The 19,377-nt window shown below is 48.5% G+C and overlaps 1 protein-coding gene across 1 annotated transcript; it reads left to right on the plus strand.

Moving 5' to 3' along the window:
- The first annotated feature begins 197 nt into the window (after positions 1-197).
- On the plus strand, positions 198-19,176 carry LOC115190810 (UPF0687 protein C20orf27 homolog). Its single transcript, XM_029748892.1, has 6 exons — positions 198-338; positions 11,256-11,343; positions 11,764-11,900; positions 12,218-12,371; positions 17,387-17,512; positions 17,908-19,176. Exons 2-6 carry the CDS (start codon positions 11,325-11,327, stop codon positions 17,979-17,981), a joined length of 510 nt encoding a protein of 169 aa, XP_029604752.1. The 5' UTR covers positions 198-338; positions 11,256-11,324; the 3' UTR covers positions 17,982-19,176.
- Positions 19,177-19,377: the final 201 nt, after the last annotated feature.

The following is a 19,377-nucleotide window of genomic DNA, read 5'->3' on the forward strand; positions in this document are numbered from 1 at the left end:
TATTAAATCTGAAAGCAGGTGTAGGGCTTATACCACATCTATCTAATAGGCAGAATAATTACAGTGTAAACGTGATGTTTACATGAGGGGTGTTGAAAAACGTCCCTCTCCGCGATGCCTGCATCCGCCAATGACTGCAGCTATAGGTCACCGAGAAAGCGACGCATGGCTGTTGTAGACTGCGTCCGTCCGGAGGAGGAGAGCTGGAGAGGAGACTGAACAAGCGCCTCCGAGATAAGAGATCATACAAACACAGCAAGCAGCATGCCGTTTGGGATGGTTTCGCGTTCCACTGTCAGATACCACCATCACTAAGCGCTGAACAAATCTCCAAAGCGGTAAGTGCTTCTATAGGAGGTTTTTTTATTACGTTACATGTTTTCATAAACGCTTTCTTGCACCTGGGGGAATCCAGTTCGGAGGTTCATATCGTGTTGACATATAACTGGGCGTAGGCTAGGCTATCTGCCCATCTGTCTGTCTCTCTCTCTCTCAGGTTGAATATATTCGATTTCATTTATGCCACAATGACAATATAACGAATATGTTGTTGTTGGCCAAATCTATTCGTTGCAGTTTTGCCCTTCGTTGAAACGACTGAAAATGCAGCTCTGTGCCTGTTCCAGTTTTGATGCGCACTCCATCCAATGGGCATGCAGTGTGTGTGATCGTCAACATGGAAATTGTAACATTAGAATTAAAACACTGGTGGGCTATGTGATTGAAAGGAACAACATTGAATAGGCTATATATTCAATAAACAACCCAAGCAGCCTAAGGAACACGTCCTATTCGCAAGTATTTTGTAATTAGGCTAAAACCGGTCAAAAATGTCCCGGACGGCGCACGTATCGATGTCCCTCCCTGTTGATGCGGTGGTGGCGGCTCGGGGCTGGGTCGTTCCCAACAGTGCAGCATTTGCATGTAGAACTGTGACAGTGTCAAATAAGGTAGAAGTCTACCAACCGCGATGCCTTTGCACAATGCGTCCAGGTCCCATTGATAACTGCGGTGGTGTAACAACGTAAAATATACTTTGAAGTAGACTACTACTTAATCATTTTTGGGGGGATATCTGTACTTTACTTGAAGCCTACTACAGTGCATTCTGAAAGTTTTCAGACCCCTTGACCTTTTCCACGTTTTGTTAGGTTACAGCCTTATTTTAAAATGGTTATTTTTCCTCATCAATCTACACATAATACTCCATAAGGACAAAGAAAAAACAGGTTTGCAAAAAAATGAAACATCACATTTACATAAGTATTCAGACCCTTTACTCAGTACTTTGCTGAAGTACCTTTGGCAGCGATTACAGCCTTGAGTCTTCTTGGCTATGATGCTACAAGGTTGACACACCTGTATTTGGGGAGTTTCTCCCAATCTTCTCTGCTGATCCTCTCAAGCTCTGTCAGGTTGGATGGGGAGTGTCCTTGCACAGCTATTTTCAGGTCTCTCCAGAGATGTTCGATCGGGTTCAAATCCGGGCTCTGGCTGGGCCTCTCAAGGACATTCAGAGACTTGTCCTGAAGCCACTCCTGTGTTTTCTTGGTTGTGTGTTTAGGGTCGTTGTCCTGTTGGAAGGTCTGGAGCAGGTTTTCATCAAGGATCTCTCTGTACTTTGCACAGTTCATCTTTCCCTCGACCATGACATCCCCACAGCATGATGCTGCTACCACTATGCTTCACCATAGGAATGGTATTGGCCAGGTGATGAGCGGTGCCTAGTTTCCTCCAGACATGACTTTTGGCATTCAGGCCAAAGAGTTCAATATTGGTTTAATCAGACAAGAGAATCTTGTTTCTCTTGGTCTGAGAGTCCTTTAAATGCCTTTTGGAAAACTCCAAGTGGGCTATGTGCCTTTTACTGAGGATTGGCTTCCGTCTGGCCAATCTACTATACATACCTGATTGGTGGAGTGCTGCAGAGATGGTTGTCCTTCTGGAAGGTTCTCCCATCTCCACAGAGGATCTCTGGAGCTTTGTCATAGTGACCATCGGGTTCTTGGTCACCTCCCTGACCAAGGCCCTTCTCCCTTGATTGCTCAGTTTGGCTTGGCGGCCGGCTCTAGGAAGAGTCTTGGTGCTTCTAAACTTCTTCGATTTAAGATTGATGGAGGCAACTGTTTTCTTGGGGACCGTCAATGCTGCATAATTTTTTTTGGTACCTTTCCCCAGATCTGTGCCTTGACACAATCCTGTCTCGGAGCTCTACTGACAGTTCCTTCAACCTCATGGCTTGGTTTTTGCTCTGACGTGCACTGTCAACTGTGGGACCTTAAATAGACAGGTGTGTGCCTTTCTAAATCATGTCCAATCAATTGAATTTACCACAGGTGGACTCCAATGAAGTTGTAGTAACATCTTAAGGATGATCAATGAAAACAGGATACACCTGATGTCAGTAGTTGCTAGGAGTGGTGGTAGGAGTCAGGCGCAGAGAGCAGAGGTAAGGAACGTTGTGTTTATTAAATAAAACACAACACGATCGACGCCAACACAACCGGCATGGGAAAAATGCAAAGTGCCCAGAACAAGTGCACAGCATGCATAAAATATAACAGTCGTAGATCGCCAGCACATCAAAATAGAAAACACAACCTGACGCTAAATAATCCTGCACAAACCTGGGCGGGCTAACCAGGCTTAAATAACCAAAATCAAAAGACCCAAATGAGGAACAGGTGCAAACAATAAGACATACCAAACGAAAAGGAAAAAGGGATCAGCGGCGGCTAGTAGGCCGGTGACGACGACCGCCGAGCGCCGCCCGAGCAGGCAGGGGAGCCACCTTCGGTGGGATTCGTGACAGTACCCCCCTCCTGACGCGCGGCTCCCGCAGCGCGCCGCCACCGACCTTGAGGGCGACCCGGAGGACGAGGCGCAGGGCGATCCCCATGAAGGCGGTGGAACTCCCTCAGTAGTGGGGGGTCCAAAATGTCCTTCCTGGGTACCCAGCACCTCTCCTCCGCGCTGTACCCCTCCCAGTCGACGAGATAATGTAGGCCCCCCCCCCGAAGTCTGGAGTCCAGAATGGCGTGTATCTTATACGCCGGGGACCCCCCAATGTCCAGCGGGGGGGGAGGAACCTCCGGCACCTCACCTTCCTGCATGGGACCAGCCACCACCGGCCTGAGGAGAGACACATGAAACGAGGGGTTAATACGGTAGTAAGATGGAAGTTGTAACCGGTAACACACCTCGTTTATCCTCCTCAGGACTTTAAACGGCCCTACACACTGCGGGCCCAGCTTCCGGCAGGGCAAGCGGAGGGGCAGGTTTCTAGCCGAGAGCCAGACTCGATCCCCTGGTGCAAACATAGGGGTCTCACTGCGGTGCTGGTCAGCGCTCTTCTTCTGCCGTCCACTCGCCTTTGTGAGTGCGTCTTGGACGGCTCTCCAAGTGTCCTTCGAGCGCTGCACCCAATCCTCCACCGCAGGAGCCTCGGTCTGGCTCTGGTGCCATGGAGCCAGGACCGGCTGGTAGCCCAACACGCACTGGAACGGTGACATGTTGGTTGATGAGTGACGTAGAGAATTTTGGGCTATTTCTGCCCATGGCACGTATCTCGCCCATTCCCTGGGTCAGTCCTGGCAATACGTCCTTTAGAAACCTTCCCACCTCTTGGTTCACCCTCTCCACCTGCCCATTACTCTCGGGGTGGAAACCCGAGGTCAGGCTGACCGAGACCCCCAAACGTTCCATGAACGCCCTCCAAACTCTGGACGTGAACTGGGGACCCCGATCAGAAACGATGTCCTCGGGCACCCCGTAGTGCCGGAAGACATGGGTAAACAGGGCCTCCGCAGTCTGCAGAGCCGTAGGGAGACCGGGCAACGGGATGAGACGACAGGACTTCGAGAACCGATCCACAACGACCAGGATAGTGGTGTTCCCCTGAGATACGGGAAGGTCAGTGAGGAAGTCCACTGACAAGTGTGACCACGGCCGCTGTGGAACGGGGAGGGGGTGTAATTTCCCTCTAGGCAGGTGTCGAGGAGCCTTGCTCTGAGCGCACACCGAGCAGGAGGAAACATAAAACCGCATGTCCTTACCCAAGGTGGGCCACCAGTACTTCCCCCTCAGGTTCCGCACTGTCCTCTCGATCCCAGGGTGACCCGAGGAGGGGAGATTATGGGCCCATCGAATCAATCGATCACGGAGACCAAGCGGTACGTACTGAACACCTGCCGGACACTGCGATGGTGCAGGTTCCGACCGTAACGCCTGCTCGATCTCCGCGTCCAACTCCCATACCACCGGAGCTACCAAGCACGACGCTGGAAGAATGGGAGCCGGATCGATGGCCCTCTCCTCGGTGTCATATAGGCGGGACAGTGCGTCGGCCTTCGTGTTCTGTGAACCTGGCCGATAAGAGATCGTGAACCGGAAACGGGTAAAGAACATGGCCCACCTGGCCTGACGCGGATTCAGTCTCCTAGCTGCCCGGATGTACTCGAGATTACGGTGGTCAGTCCAGATGAGGAAATGGTGCTTAGCCCCCTCAAGCCAATGTCTCCACACCTTCAGAGCCTTGACCACAGCTAACAACTCCCTGTCCCCCACGTCATAGTTCTGCTCCGCCGGCCCGAGCTTCCTAGAAAAGAAAGCGCACGGGCGGAGTTTGGGTGGCGTGCCTGAGCGCTGTGATAGCACGGCCCCCACCCCAGTCTCGGACGCGTCCACCTCCACTATGAATGCCAAAGAGGGATCCGGATGAGCCAGCACTGGAGCGACGGTAAACAGCTCCTTCAGGCGACTGAACGCTCTGTTCGCCTCTGCTGACCAGCGCAAGCGCGCCGGACCCCCCTTCAGCAGTGAGGTAATGGGAGCAGCAACTTGACCAAAGCCCCGGATAAACCTCCGGTAGTAATTGGCAAACCCTAAAAACCGCTGCACCTCCTTTACCGTGGTCGGAGTCGGCCAATTACGCACGGCTTTAACGCGGTCATCCTCCATCACCACCCCCGAGGTGGAAATGCGATACCCCAGGAAGGAAACGGCTCGTTTGAAAAACTCACATTTCTCAGCCTTGACGTACAGGTCATTCTTCAGCAGTCGCCCAAGCACCTTGCGCACCAGGGAGACATGCGTGGCGCGGGTGGCGGAATAAATCAGGATGTCGTCAATATACACCACCACCCCCTGCCCGTGCAAGTCCCTGAGAATCTCATCAACAAAGGATTGAAAGACGGCTGGAGCATTCTTTAACCCATACGCCATGACGAGGTACTCATAGTGGCCCGATGTGGTACTGAATGCGGTTTTCCACTCATCTCCTCCCCGGATACGCACCAGATTGTAAGCGCTCCTGAGGTCCAGTTTCGTGAAAAAACGCGGGCGTGAAATGATTCCACCGCCGTAGCGATGAGAGGTAGTGGGTAACTGAACCCTACTGTGATGGAATTTAGACCTCGATAATCAATGCACGGACGCAACCCTCCATCCTTTTTCTTCACGAAAAAGAAACTCGAGGAGACGGGTGACATGGAGGGCCGAATGTACCCCTGTCTCAGAGATTCCGTGACATATGTCTCCATAGCCAACGTTTCCTCCTGTGACAATGGGTACACGTGACTCCTAGGAAGTGCAGCGTTTACCTGGAGATTTATCACGCAATCCCCTCGTCGATGAGGTGGTAATCGGGTCGCCCTCTTTTTACAGAAGGCGATAGCCAAATCGGCATATTCTGAGGGAATGCGCACAGTGGAAACCTGGTCTGGACTCTCCACTGTCGTCGCACCGATGGAAACTCCCTTACACCTGCCTGAGCACTCCTCTGACCACCCTCTGAGAGCCCCCAGTCTCCACGAAATATTGGGATTGTGATTGGCCAGCCAGGGAATCCCCAGCACCACCGGAAACGCAGGAGAATCAATGAGGAAGAGACTATTTCGTTCCCCATGATCCCCCTGCGTTTCCATGTCCAGTGGCACCGTGGCCTCCCTAACCAGTCCTGACCCTAATGGTCGGCTATCTAAGGAGTGCATGGGGAAAGGTTGGTCCAACGACACCAGGGGAATCCCTAGCCTTAATGCGAGCCCACGATCCATAAAGTTTCCAGCTGCGCCTGAATTGACTAGCGCCTTATGCTGGAAAGAGGGAGAAAACAAGGGGAAAGTTACTAAAACGAACATATGACCAACAGGGAGCTCTGGGTGAGGTTGGTGCTTACTCACCTGAGGTGAACGAGGAGTGCTCCGCCTGACATCCCGATTCCCAGAGGAGCTCCCCCAGCACCGGTCGGTAGTGTGTCCTCTCCGACCACACTGGGTACAAGAGGAGCCTCCTCCTCCGGTTCCCCTGGATGCGGCCCCCCCCAGCTCCATAGGGGTGGGAGCTGGAGGATCTGGAGGTGGAACCAACAGGGCCCTGTCTGGATGCCCGCGCGCAGCCAGCAGGTTGTCGAGACGAATGGACATGTCAATTAGTTCATCTAGTGAGAGGGTAGTGTCCCGACAGGCTAGCTCACGGCGGACGTCCTCCCGGAGGCTACACCGATAGTGGTCCATCAGGGCCCTGTCGTTCCACCCCGCTCCAGCAGCCAAGGTCCGGAACTCCAGAGCAAAGTCCTGTGCGCTCCTCGTCTCCTGCCGCAGGTGGAACAGCCGTTCACCCGCCGCCCGGCCTTCTGCTGGGTGGTCGAACACGGCCCGGAAACGGCGGGTGAACTCGGGGTAGTGATCCCTTGCCGAGTCTGGGCCATACCACACTGCGTTGGCCCACTCCAGGGCACGTCCCGTTAAGCAGGAGACGAGGACGCTTACGCTCTCCTCTCTCGAGGGAGTCGGACGAACGGTAGCCAGGTACAACTCCAACTGTAGCAGGAACCCCTGGCACCCAGCCGCCGCTCCATCGTACTCCCTGGGGAGAGCCAGGCGTAGGGCTCCGGGTCCGGACGTCGGTGGAGGGGTAGATGGTGGAGGGGGAATAGGTGCTGGGGATGCGGTAGGGAGGCCACTCCTCTCCCATCGGTCCATCCTCTCCATCATCTGCTCCATCGCTGAGCCGATTCGGTGGAGGATGTTGGTATGGTGGAGGACCCGTTCCTCCATCGATGGGAGAGGAGGGGAGGCTGCTCCTGCTGACTCCATAGTTGGTGCGGGATTCTGTCAGTAGTTGCTAGGAGTGGTGGTAGGAGTCAGGCGCAGAGAGCAGAGGTAAGGAACGTTGTGTTTATTAAATAAAACATAACACGATCGACGCCAACACAACCGGCGTGGGAAAAATGCAAAGTGCCCAGAACAGGTGCACAGCATGCATAAAATATAACAGTCGTAGATCGCCAGCACATCAAAATACAAAACACAACCTGACGCTAAAATAATCCCGCACAACACTGGGCGGGCTAACCAGGCTTAAATAACCAAAATCAAAAGACCCAAATGAGGAACAGGTGCAAACAATAAGACATACCAAACGAAAAGGAAAAAGGGATCAGCGGCGGCTAGTAGGCCGGTGACGACGACCGCCGAGCGCCGCCCGAGCAGGCAGAGGAGCCACCTTCGGTGGGATTCGTGACACCTGAGCTCAATTTCGAGTCTCATAGCTAAGGGTCTGAATACTTATGTAAATAAGGTATTTATGCTTTTTATTTTAAATAAATTTGCAAACATTTCTAAAAACCTGTTTTGTCATTATTTTTTAAAAATAGAATAAAGCTGTAACGTAACAAAATGTGGAAAAAGTGAAGGGGTCTGAATACTTTCCGAATGCCCTGTACTTTTTACTAGGCCTTATTTTCCATGACACCAACAGTAGGCTAGGCACTCGATAACATTTGAATGCTTAGCAGGACAGGGAAGAATGGTCCAATTCATACACTTATCAAGAGAACATCCCTGGTCATCCATACTGCCTCTGATCTGGTGAACTCCCTTAACACAGATGCTTTGTTTGTAAATGATGTCTGAGTGTTTGTAAATGGTCTGGTGGTCAGAGTTGGAGTGTGCCCCTGGCGATCCATAAAAAAAAGGAAATCGTGCCGTCTGGTTTGCTTAGGAGGAATTTGGAAGGATTTATAGCTTCTACTTTTGATACTTAAAGCTACAATACGTAACTTTTTGGTTGACCCCAACCAAATGCACATAGAAATGTGAGTGATAGATCTGTCATTCTCATTGAAAGCAAGTCTAAGAAGTGGTGTATCTATTCTATGTGCTCCATTTCTATGCTTCCCATTCTTAAGTTTTGTTTTTGCATCTTTTACTTTCCGTTTTGTACACAAGCTTCAAACAGCTTAAAATAAAATATTTTTGGATATGGAAAATATATTTCACAGCAGTTTTCATGGTACAATGATTCTCTACTTGCTTCTTTTGCCACATAACTGAAATTAGGCAACCTATTACAATTTTAGCAACCAGGAAATGATGGAGTTATTTCTGCATAGTGCATCTTTTAAGTATACAGTGGGGGGAAAAAAGTATTTGATCCCCTGCTGATTTTGTACGTTTGCCCACTTACAAAGAAATGATCAGTCTATCATTTTAATAGTAGGTTTATTTGAACAGTGAGAGACAGAATAACAACAAAAAAATCCAGAAAAACCCCTGTCAAAAATGTTATAAAATTATTTGCATTTTAATGAGGCAAATAAGTATTTGACCCCTCTGCAAAACATGACTTAGTACTTGGTGGCAAAACCCTTGTTGGCAATCACAGAGGTCAGACGTTTCTTGTAGTTTGCCACCAGGTTTGCACACATCTCAGGAGGGATTTTGTCCCACTCCTCTTTGCAGATCTTCTCCAAGTCATTAAGGTTTCGAGGCTGACGTTTGGCAACTCGAACCTTCAGCTCCCTCCACAGATTTTCTATGGGATTAAGGTCTGGAGACTGGCTAGGCCACTCCAGGACCTTATTGTGCTTCTTCTTGAGCCACTCCTTTGTTGCCTTGGCCGTGTGTTTTGGGTCATTGTCATGCTGGAATACACATCCACGACCCATTTTCAATACCCTGGCTGAGGGAAGGAGGTTCTCACCCAAGATTTGACGGTACATGGCCCCGTCCATCGTCCCTTTGATGCGGGGAAGTTGTCCTGTCCCCTTAGCAGAAAAACACCCCCAAAGCATAATGTTTCCAACTCCATGTTTGACGGTGGAGATGGTATTCTTGGGGTCATAGGCAGCATTCCTCCTCCTCCAAACACGGCGAGTTGAGTTGATGTCAAAGAGCGCCATTTTGGTCTCATCTGACCACAACACTTTCACCAGTTGTCCTCTGAGTCATTCAGATGTTCATTGGCAAACTTCAGACGGGCATGTATATGTGTTCTTGAGCAGGGGAACCTTGCGGGCGCTGCAGGATTTCAGTCCTTCATGGCGTAGTGTGTTACCAATTGTTTTCTTGGTGACTATGGTCCCAGCTGCCTTGAGATCATTGACAAGATCCTCCCGTGTAGTTCTGGGCTGATTCCTCACCGTTCTCATGATCATTGCAACTCCACGAGGTGAGATCTTGCATGGAGCCCCAGGCCAAGGGATATTGACAGTTCTTTTGTGTTTCTTCCATTTGCGAAAAATCGCACCAAATGTTGTCACCTTCTCACCAAGCTGCTTGGCGATGGTCTTGTAGCCCATTCCAGCCTTGTGTAGGTCTACAATCTTGTCCCTGACATCCTTTGAGAGCTCTTTGGTCTTGGCCATGGTGGAGAGTTTGGAATCTGATTGATTGATTGCTTCTGTGGACAGGTGTCTTTTTTATAGGTAACAAGCTGTGGTTAGGAGCACTCCCTTTAAGAGTGTGCTCCTAATCTCAGCTCGTTACCTGTATAAAAGATACCTGGGAGCCAGAAATCTTTCTGATTGAGAGGGGGTCAAATATTTATTTCCCTCATTAAAATGCAAATCAATTTCTAACATTTCTGACATGCGTTTTTCTGGATATTTGAGTTGTTATTCTGTCTCTCACTGTTCAAATAAACCTACCATTAAAATTATAGACTGATCCTTTCTTTGTCAGTGGGCAAACGTACAAAATCAGCAGGGGATGAAATACTTTTTTCCCCCATTGTATTTAAAACCAGATAGTTTTAGATTTTTACTCAAGTAGTATTCTACCGGGTGACTTCCACTTCAGTCATTTTCTATAAGGGTCTTTACTTTAACTCAAGGATGACAATTGGATACTTTTTCCACCACCTGATAACTGTCGATGGTACGTTAAATCTGTCATAAATAGAGGGGATTGAGTTTGAATGAGGATTGGAATGAGCTTTTCTCTGTTCTGTGTTCTATTTTCTCCCCATTCTAGTTTAGGTTACATAACACTCAAGGCTATTCCCCCTCCAGTGTTTCCGTATTAGGGAGGATTGTGTGAATTAGGCTAGGTACCCAACTCCCCACGGTAAAACTGTAAGAAATTACTCTTTCCAGTTTCTTCCTCTAATCCCACCGGCTAAACTTTGGGGGCTGAGTTAAGCTTCTTTAGTGAGCAGGTCAGTGAGTCGTTTAGCCGTGCCTTTGTCTGCAACACTGGACTGGACTCACAGCTGAGCGCTTCTAATGATATTGATAAAGCCGCAGTAGGATTAAAATAAAGGTCAAAGGTTATTGTAGACGTGCGTAACAGATGGCAGGCACCCTATTCCCCTATGGGCCCTTGTTAAAAGAAATGCACTAGGGTACCATTTGGAACTCAGTCTTGGGCTCTATCCAGCGGATTGATATGCTACAGTACCAGAGTACTTTTGGGTAGAAGTTGCCACCTGGCACAGAGCTAAAGAAAATAAACCCCTTTACCATTATGACTTTGCCAGTGACACTTTAGTTTATTCGACTTTTACGTGAAGATATCATAGAATTATTGCCAAACACCATGTGACAAGCAACCTCAGATGTGTGAGTGCTTTTCCTATTTTGATTCACAGGTCTAGGATCAGCCATCGCTTATACCCAAATCATGACCGTAATTAGAGGGGAAAGTGTTTAACTGACCTTAGATTAGTGTCTAGGCCTAGGGTCTACTTTGTCCTACTTCTAGTTCTAAGAGGGTGTTGAGTCTGAGGGAACCTTTTGGCAGAAAATCACAGAAGCCAGAAGGAACTGTTGTTGAGGAGCTGTCGCCTTTACAATGAAATTGTGACTTGGTTTCTCTTTCTCTCCCTTTCTCACCTCACTCTTCCCCTCTTTCATTCCTCATCTCGCTCCCCCTTTCTCTCTCTCCATCTCTCTTGTTCTCCCTCTCTCTCTCTCTCTCTCTCCCTCTCTCTCTCTCTATATCTCCTTACATTGTTCCTTGTCATGTTCTCTGAAGGAGGGTAATGATGACATCACAAATTCAGACTGATACAGTGTGATCCATCATTCCTGGCCTGACATTGACATGGCAACAGGCAGGAAGGGTGAGTCCTTGACTTCTATGTGTGTGTTTGTGTGTCTGTTTCTGTCTGTCTGTCTGTCCATCTGCCCCTCTGTCTGTGTGAATGCAACTGATATCGCCCAAACTTTAATTAAATAATCTGCCAGCGATTATCTCTAAGTGCATGGATTTTCAATTGCCTTCCCGCTGATTGTACAGCGTTAATGCCATGTCAGACCTCAGTTATACTGATGGACCAAAACACTAACTCTCTCCCTCACTCTCTCCCTCGCTCACTCTCTCTCACTCTCTGTCTCTCTCTCATAAAAGCGCAATAAAAACTTGCAGTCGTATACAGCTGCTTAGGCATGCATGAATTATATGTGTGTGCGTGTGTACAGTATGTGCCTGTGTGTGTATTTCTGTCCCTGACCGAGTCACGCTCTTACTGCCTCTTCCCCAGGGTCGACCTCGAAGGGAGGAAGCGTGCATTTCCCTGATGATGAGGATGCCATGGGCTCCCCTGTTCACCGTGAGGACAAAGCCAAGGATTCGGCCATCCCTGCTCTCCCAGAGCCTGATGGGAACTTCCTGGTTAAGGTGAGCGGGGTTTGGAATACAAATGCTCAAATTGCTTGTGCCAAGTTCAGTAGGCAAACATTGTTGAACATTTCAGATTGAAATGTTATGAATAGAGCAGACATGATTCCTCATTCTACAGGTCATAGAGCCATGTTTGTTCTTCATAACATATTTCTACAACGTTATGCCCTGCTGAATGCACCCCTGATGGGTACCTACATAGAACTACTTAACGCATTTCATAAGTGTGTGAGTATTTAATAAATGTTTATGTAATTTGTACTGTGTTTTCTCTCTCACTCTCACTCACGCTCTCTCACTCTCTCTCTGTCCAGGTAGGGTTCCTGAGGAGTCTGCATCGTTATGAGATCGTCTTCACCCTCCCAGAGGTGCCTGTGCTGGGGAAAGATGTGTGCTCCCTCCCTTCCTCTTCATCACCGACGCCCAGACCCCTCCTCAAAGTCAACCGTGTCACACCCACACCAGAGGGTACGTGGGAGACCAGGGCCGTTAGGGCATGCCAAAGAAAACGTTAAACCGTTTTGCAATGGAAAATGAAAATTAGTGTTTGTTATTGGAGTCCAGGTAGTCCCTTCCTGTTTCAGTCAGTTTTTATACTGTTCGAAGCCTATTGAATGCGACCCAGGATAGAAACTGAGATGATTTGTGTTGTTTGTACAGGATCTAAATTGTCCAAATGGATATGAATTGAGTAAATGGATATACTGGTAAAGATGGGTGCAGTGTAGACCTGAAAGTGGCAGAAAACCCATGTCTCTGCCAACAAACACATATCATTACTGTAACCTACTATTACAGTAACCGGATTTCTGTCATTACTGTAACCTACTATTACAGTAACCGGTATGTTATCAAACCTGGGAAACTTGAATGTCTGTCTGGATCACTGGCGAAGGTCTCCCTCCTTCTTCTACCTTTTCTCCCACTCCACTCTCCCCCTCCATCCTCTGTCCCCAATGAATACTTGTCTGGCGCAAAGGCGACAATTTCCCTACCTCGTCCCCTTTTATCACCTATTTTCCCTTCTTTGGATCCGCTCTCTATCCCCTGTTCCCCACCAATGCCATCCTACCCATGGAGGGTGAGGCTCTGATCGGAATTACCAGAGGAATATAACCACCACCAGACAGTTATTACCAGAGGAATAGAACCACCACCAGACAGTTATTACCAGAGGAATATAACCACCACCAGACAGTTATTACCAGAGGAATATAAACACCACCAGACAGTCATTACCAGAGGAATATAACCACCACCAGACAGTTATTACCAGAGGAATAGAACCACCACCAGACAGTTATTACCAGAGGAATAGAACCACCACCAGACAGTTATTACCAGAGGAATATAACCACCACCAGACAGTTATTACCAGAGGAATATAAACACCACCAGACAGTCATTACCAGAGGAATATAAACACCACCAGACAGTCATTACCAGAGGAATATAAACACCACCAGACAGTCATTACCAGAGGAATATAACCACCACCAGACAGTTATTACCAGAGGAATATAACCACCACCAGACAGTCATTACCAGAGGAATATAACCACCACCAGACAGTTATTACCAGAGGAATATAACCACCACCAGACAGTCATTACCAGAGGAATATAACCACCATCAGACAGTTATTACCAGAGGATTATAACCACCACCAGACAGTTATTACCAGAGGAATATAACCACCACCAGACAGTTATTACCAGAGGAATAGAACCACCACCAGACAGTTATTACCAGAGGAATAGAACCACCACCAGACAGTTATTACCAGAGGAATATAACCACCACCAGACAGTTATTACCAGAGGAATATAAACACCACCAGACAGTCATTACCAGAGGAATATAAACACCACCAGACAGTCATTACCAGAGGAATATAAACACCACCAGACAGTCATTACCAGAGGAATATAACCACCACCAGACAGTTATTACCAGAGGAATATAACCACCACCAGACAGTCATTACCAGAGGAATATAACCACCACCAGACAGTTATTACCAGAGGAATATAACCACCACCAGACAGTCATTACCAGAGGAATATAACCACCATCAGACAGTTATTACCAGAGGATTATAACCACCACCAGACAGTCATTACCAGAGGAATATAACCACCACCAGACAGTTATTACCAGAGGAATATAAACACCACCAGACAGTCATTACCAGAGGAATATAACCACCACCAGACAGTTATTACCAGAGGAATATAAACACCACCAGACAATCATTACCAGAGGAATAGAACCACCACCAGACAGTTATTACCAGAGGAATATAAACACCACCAGACAGTTATTACCAGAGGAATATAACCACCACCAGACAGTCATTACCAGAGGAATATAACCACCAACAGACAGTTATTACCAGAGGAATAGAACCACCACCAGACAGTCATTACCAGAGGAATATAACCACCACCAGACAGTTATTACCAGAGGAATATAACCACCACCAGACAGTCATTACCAGAGGATTATAACCACCACCAGACAGTTATTACCAGAGGAATATAACCACCACCAGACAGTTATTACCAGAGGAATATAACCACTATCAGACAGTCATTACCAGAGGGGAACAAAGACCAAAGAGATCAATCCATCAGCTCCCATTTCAGCCCTGAATCGATTCAGAGAGAGGAGACCAGAAGAAGAGATGCTTTTGCATTGCCCCCACCCCCCCTCTTTTACACCGCTGCTACTCTCTGTTGTTATTAACTATGCATAGTCACTTTAATAACTACCTACATGTACATATTACCTCAATTACCTTGACTAACCGGTGCTCCCGCACATTGACTCTGTACCGGTACCCGCCTGTATATAGTCTCACTATTGTTATTTTACTGCTGCTCTTTAATTATTTGTTACTTTTATTTCTTATTCTTATTCCAACTGCATTGTTAGTTATGGGCTCGTAAGTAAGCATTTCACTGTAAGGTCTACACCTGTTGTATTCGACGCATGTGACCAATAAAATTTGATTTGATTCCCTGGCTTCGTCCCAAATGTTCCCCTGCACCCTATTCCTTATACAGTGCACTGCTTTCGACCAGGGCCCATACGGCGGGCCCATAGACCTCTGGTCAAAGGTAGAACACAATGTAGGAAATAGGGCGCCATTTGAATTTTAGGGGGAAAGAATCTGAGCTCCCCTCTGGGCTTTCAGAGTGGCTTCCAGTAAGAAAACTCTGGAAGCCAAACATTGAATGTTCCCTATAGGCCCTGATCAAATTAGTGTAATGTCTAGGGAATATGGTGGCATCTCGGACACAGATTTTATGGTATGTGGGGAAGATATGGCCAATTACATTGAAGTAAATACTGGTTATAAATACTCAATAGACTACTGTATCTCAGTCTAACGTTACTTCTGTCTGTCTGACGCCTTTTTGTCTCTGTTTTCATGTCACTCTTTCCCCGACCATTCCTGTCCTTTTATTATTGACTGTCTCCATCTTTCTCTCCTTCTTTCTTTCTTTCTGTCTTTCTTTCTTTCTCTCCCTTTCTTTTTCTACCTCTCTGTCTGTCTCTCTCCCTCTCTCCATCCGTTCCTTGTCTCTCTTCCTCTCTCCATCCATTCCCTGTCTCTCTCCATCCATCCCCTGTCTCTCTCCCTCTCTCCATCCATCCCCTGTCTCTCTCCCTCTCTCCATCCGTTCCTCGTCTCTCTCCCTCTCTCCATCCATTCCCTGTCTCTCTCCCTCTCTCCATCCATCCCCTGTCTCTCTCCCTCTCTCCATCCATTCCCTGTCTCTCTCTCTCCCTCTCTCTATCCATTCCCTATCTCTCTCCCTCTCTCCATCCATTCCCTGTCTCTCTCTCTCCCTCTCTCTATCCATTCCCTATCTCTCTCCCTCTCTCTATCCATTCCCTGTCTCTCTCTCCCTCTCTCCATCCATTCCCTGTCTCTCTCTCCCTCTCTCCATCCATTCCCTGTCTCTCTCCCTCTCTCCATCCATTCCCTGTCTCTCCCCCTCTCTCCATCCATTCCCTGTCTCTCTCCCTCTCTCCATCCGTTCCTCGTCTCTCTCCCTCTCTCCATCCATCCCCTGTCTCTCTCCCTCTCTCCATCCATCCCCTGTCTCTCTCCCTCTCTCCATCCATCCCCTGTCTCTCTCCCTCTCTCCATCCATCCCCTGTCTCTCTCCCTCTCTCCATCCATCCCCTGTCTCTCCCTCTCTCTCCCTCTCTCCATCCATCCCCTGTCTCTCTCCCTCTCTCCATCCATCCCCTGTCTCTCTCCCTCTCTCCATCCATCCCCTGTCTCTCTCCCTCTCTCCATCCATCCCCTGTCTCTCTCCCTCTCTCCATCCATTCCCTGTCTACCTCCCTCTCTCCATCCATCCCCTGTCTCTCTCCCTCTCTCCATCATTCTGTTTCCCTCCCTCTCTCCATCCATTCCCTGTCTCTCTCCCTCTCTCCATCCATTCCCTGTCTCTCTCCCTCTCTCCATCCATTCCCTGTCTCTCTCTCCCTCTCTCCATCCATTCCCTGTCTCTCTCCCTCTCTCAATCCATCCCCTGTCTCTCTCCCTCTCTCCATCCATCCCCTGTCTCTCTCCCTCTCTCCATCCATCCCCTGTCTCTCTCCCTCTCTCCATCCATTCCCTGTCTACCTCCCTCTCTCCATCCATCCCCTGTCTCTCTCCCTCTCTCCATCATTCTGTTTCCCTCCCTCTCTCCATCCATTCCCTGTCTCTCTCCCTCTCTCCATCCATTCCCTGTCTCTCCCCCTCTCTCCATCCATTCCCTGTCTCTCTCCCCTCTCTCCATCCATTCCCTGTCTCTCCCCCTCTCTCCATCCATTCCCTGTCTCTCTCCCTCTCTCAATCCATCCCCTGTCTCTCTCCCTCTCTCCATCCATCCCCTGTCTCTCTCCCCTCTCTCCATCCATCCCCTGTCTCTCTCCCTCTCTCCATCCATTCCCTGTCCTTCTCCCTCTCTCCATCCATCCCCTGTCTCTCTCCCTCTCTCCATCCATTCCCTGTCTCTCCCCCTCTCTCCATCCATTCCCTGTCTCTCTCCCTCTCTCCATCCATTCCCTGTCTCTCCCCCTCTCTCCATCCATTCCCTGTCTCTCCCCCTCTCTCCATCCATCCCCTGTCTCTCTCCCTCTCTCCATCCATTCACTGTCTCTCTCCCTCTCTCCATCCATTCCCTGTCTCTCCCCCTCTCTCCATCCATTCCCTGTCTCTCTCCCTCTCTCCATCCATTCCCTGTCTCTCCCCCTCTCTCCATCCATTCCCTGTCTCTCTCCCTCTCTCAATCCATCCCCTGTCTCTCTCCCTCTCTCCATCCATTCCTTGTCTCTCTCCCTTGCTCTATCCATTCCTTGTCTCTCTCTCTCTCCCTCTCTCTATCCATTCCCTGTCTCTCTCCCTCTCCCTCCATTCCTTGTTTCTCTTGGTCCATATGCCATCTCCTACTATCTCCCTCCCTCCCTCCCTCAAGGTGGGGTGAAGGTGACGTGTGAGTACACCACCCACCAGGAGGGGGTGCTGCAGGAGGAGCTGACCCTGGTCAGCCGGGGAAAGAGGGACCAACGTTTGCAGGTCAGACTACAGGCCCGGGTCATGGGTGAGTTACTCCTGTGTCCTGGTCATGTATAGACACAGTCATACACAAATAAACATACACAGTGACACACATACTGATCATCTGGGCAGTAACCCTGTGTTAATAGGGGAAAACATCTGCAGTTAGTTACCACTTACTTATGGTATTTACAGTAAGGCATCCTGCTGAGTTAAAGGCTATTATGCAACAGATGTACCTTATGGCCTGTCAGTGTTAAAGGGTGGACAGCACCCTCAGGTGGACTAAGAGGTCTCTGCAACTTCCTCTACATCACACAGTCAATATGATCCTTTTACTCAGCAAAATAACAGTGACTCTGCTCTCTTTCTCAGTCTCCCTCCCTCTTTCTCTTTCTCTCTCTCTCTCCCTCCCTCCCCCTCTCTCTCTCTCTGTAGATCGTCATCATGGTACTCCTATGCTGCTGGAGGGGGTGCGGTGTCTGGGGGCGGAGAAAGAAAAAAGGAAATGAGCCGTCCGTCCCTTTATATCTTCCCCCTCCTGTAGAGACCAGCCATTGTCCGTCCTTAATATCTTCCCCCTCCTGTAGAGACCAGCCATCGTCCGTCCCTTTATATCTTCCCAACCCCTCCTGTAGAGACCAGCCATTGTCCGTCCCTTAATATCTTCCCCCTCCTGTAGAGACCAGCCATCGTCCGTCCCTTTTTAATAACTTCCCACACCCTCCTGTAGAGACCAGCTGTCGTAGTGGAGCAAAACCAGCACTTACCTGCACTTAGCCGCACACAGGCATGCACCCGTAGTGGCACACACACCTGAGGAGGCTGATGGGAGGTGCTATAGGGACGGCTTATTGTAAAGACTGGAATGGAATATGTGGAACGGTATCAAACATATGGAAACCACGTTTGACTCCGTTTCATGAATTCCATTCCAGCCATTACAATGAGCCCATCCTCCTATAGCTCCTCCCACCAGCCTCCTCTGACACACAAACACACACACACACACACTGATTTTTTGAGATTAGCCCTGTAATGATGACCAAGGTGTCCATGAACACTTATAGTTCCCCACATCTAAAATGACACATTCCTCAGTGAGGGAGACAATGTGTTTCTAACATACACTGTAGGTCCATTATATAACCAGGCACTGCAGCTCTTCGCTTCTCGTCCCTTCTGTCGTTCTGCAACAAGAGCCAAGCGTCAACCTGCCTTAAACGATAAGAAATATGATTTAACATTTTAATTATGCACGTCAAAATAACCTGTCATTGTATTATGATTTACATTGAGTGGACAAAACAGTAAGAACACCTTCCTAATATTGAGTTGCACCCCCTATTCACCCTCTGAATGTCACACATACACAATCCATGTCTCAATCCTCTCAAGGCTTAAAAATCCTTCTTTAGCCTGTCTACTCCCCTTCATGTACACCGATTTGAAGTGGATTTAACAGGTGACATCAATAAGGGATCATAGCTTTCACTTGGATTCACCTGGTCAGTCTGTCATGGAAAGAGCAAGTGTTCCTAATGTTTTGTCCACTCATTGTACAGTATGTGTTCTGTGTGAGCGCCACCTTTCACCAACTATGTAAGAGTATGCCTTTTAGTCTATGTGTCCTGCAAAACTGTCTCTGTTCTGTACTAGATTCTCCTATATCTCTGTCAGTAAATAAAATATCATGTCAACTGTTAACCTGTAGATGTACACTATTGTTTTCCAGTGTGCTACAGTTCATTGTGTCCTACAGGATCCATATTATTTTCTTTGACTCATGATCGGGTATTATATATACATTGTGGTTGTTGAAGACTACCGGTGGTGTTCAAGTATAGACGACAGCCACAAAGATAATGTAATGGAGATGGCAGGTCAGGACAGAAACACTGGCATTGA

This window comes from Salmo trutta, chromosome 4, assembly GCF_901001165.1.
Source record: "Salmo trutta chromosome 4, fSalTru1.1, whole genome shotgun sequence".
NCBI classification, from domain to species: Eukaryota; Metazoa; Chordata; class Actinopteri; order Salmoniformes; family Salmonidae; genus Salmo; species Salmo trutta.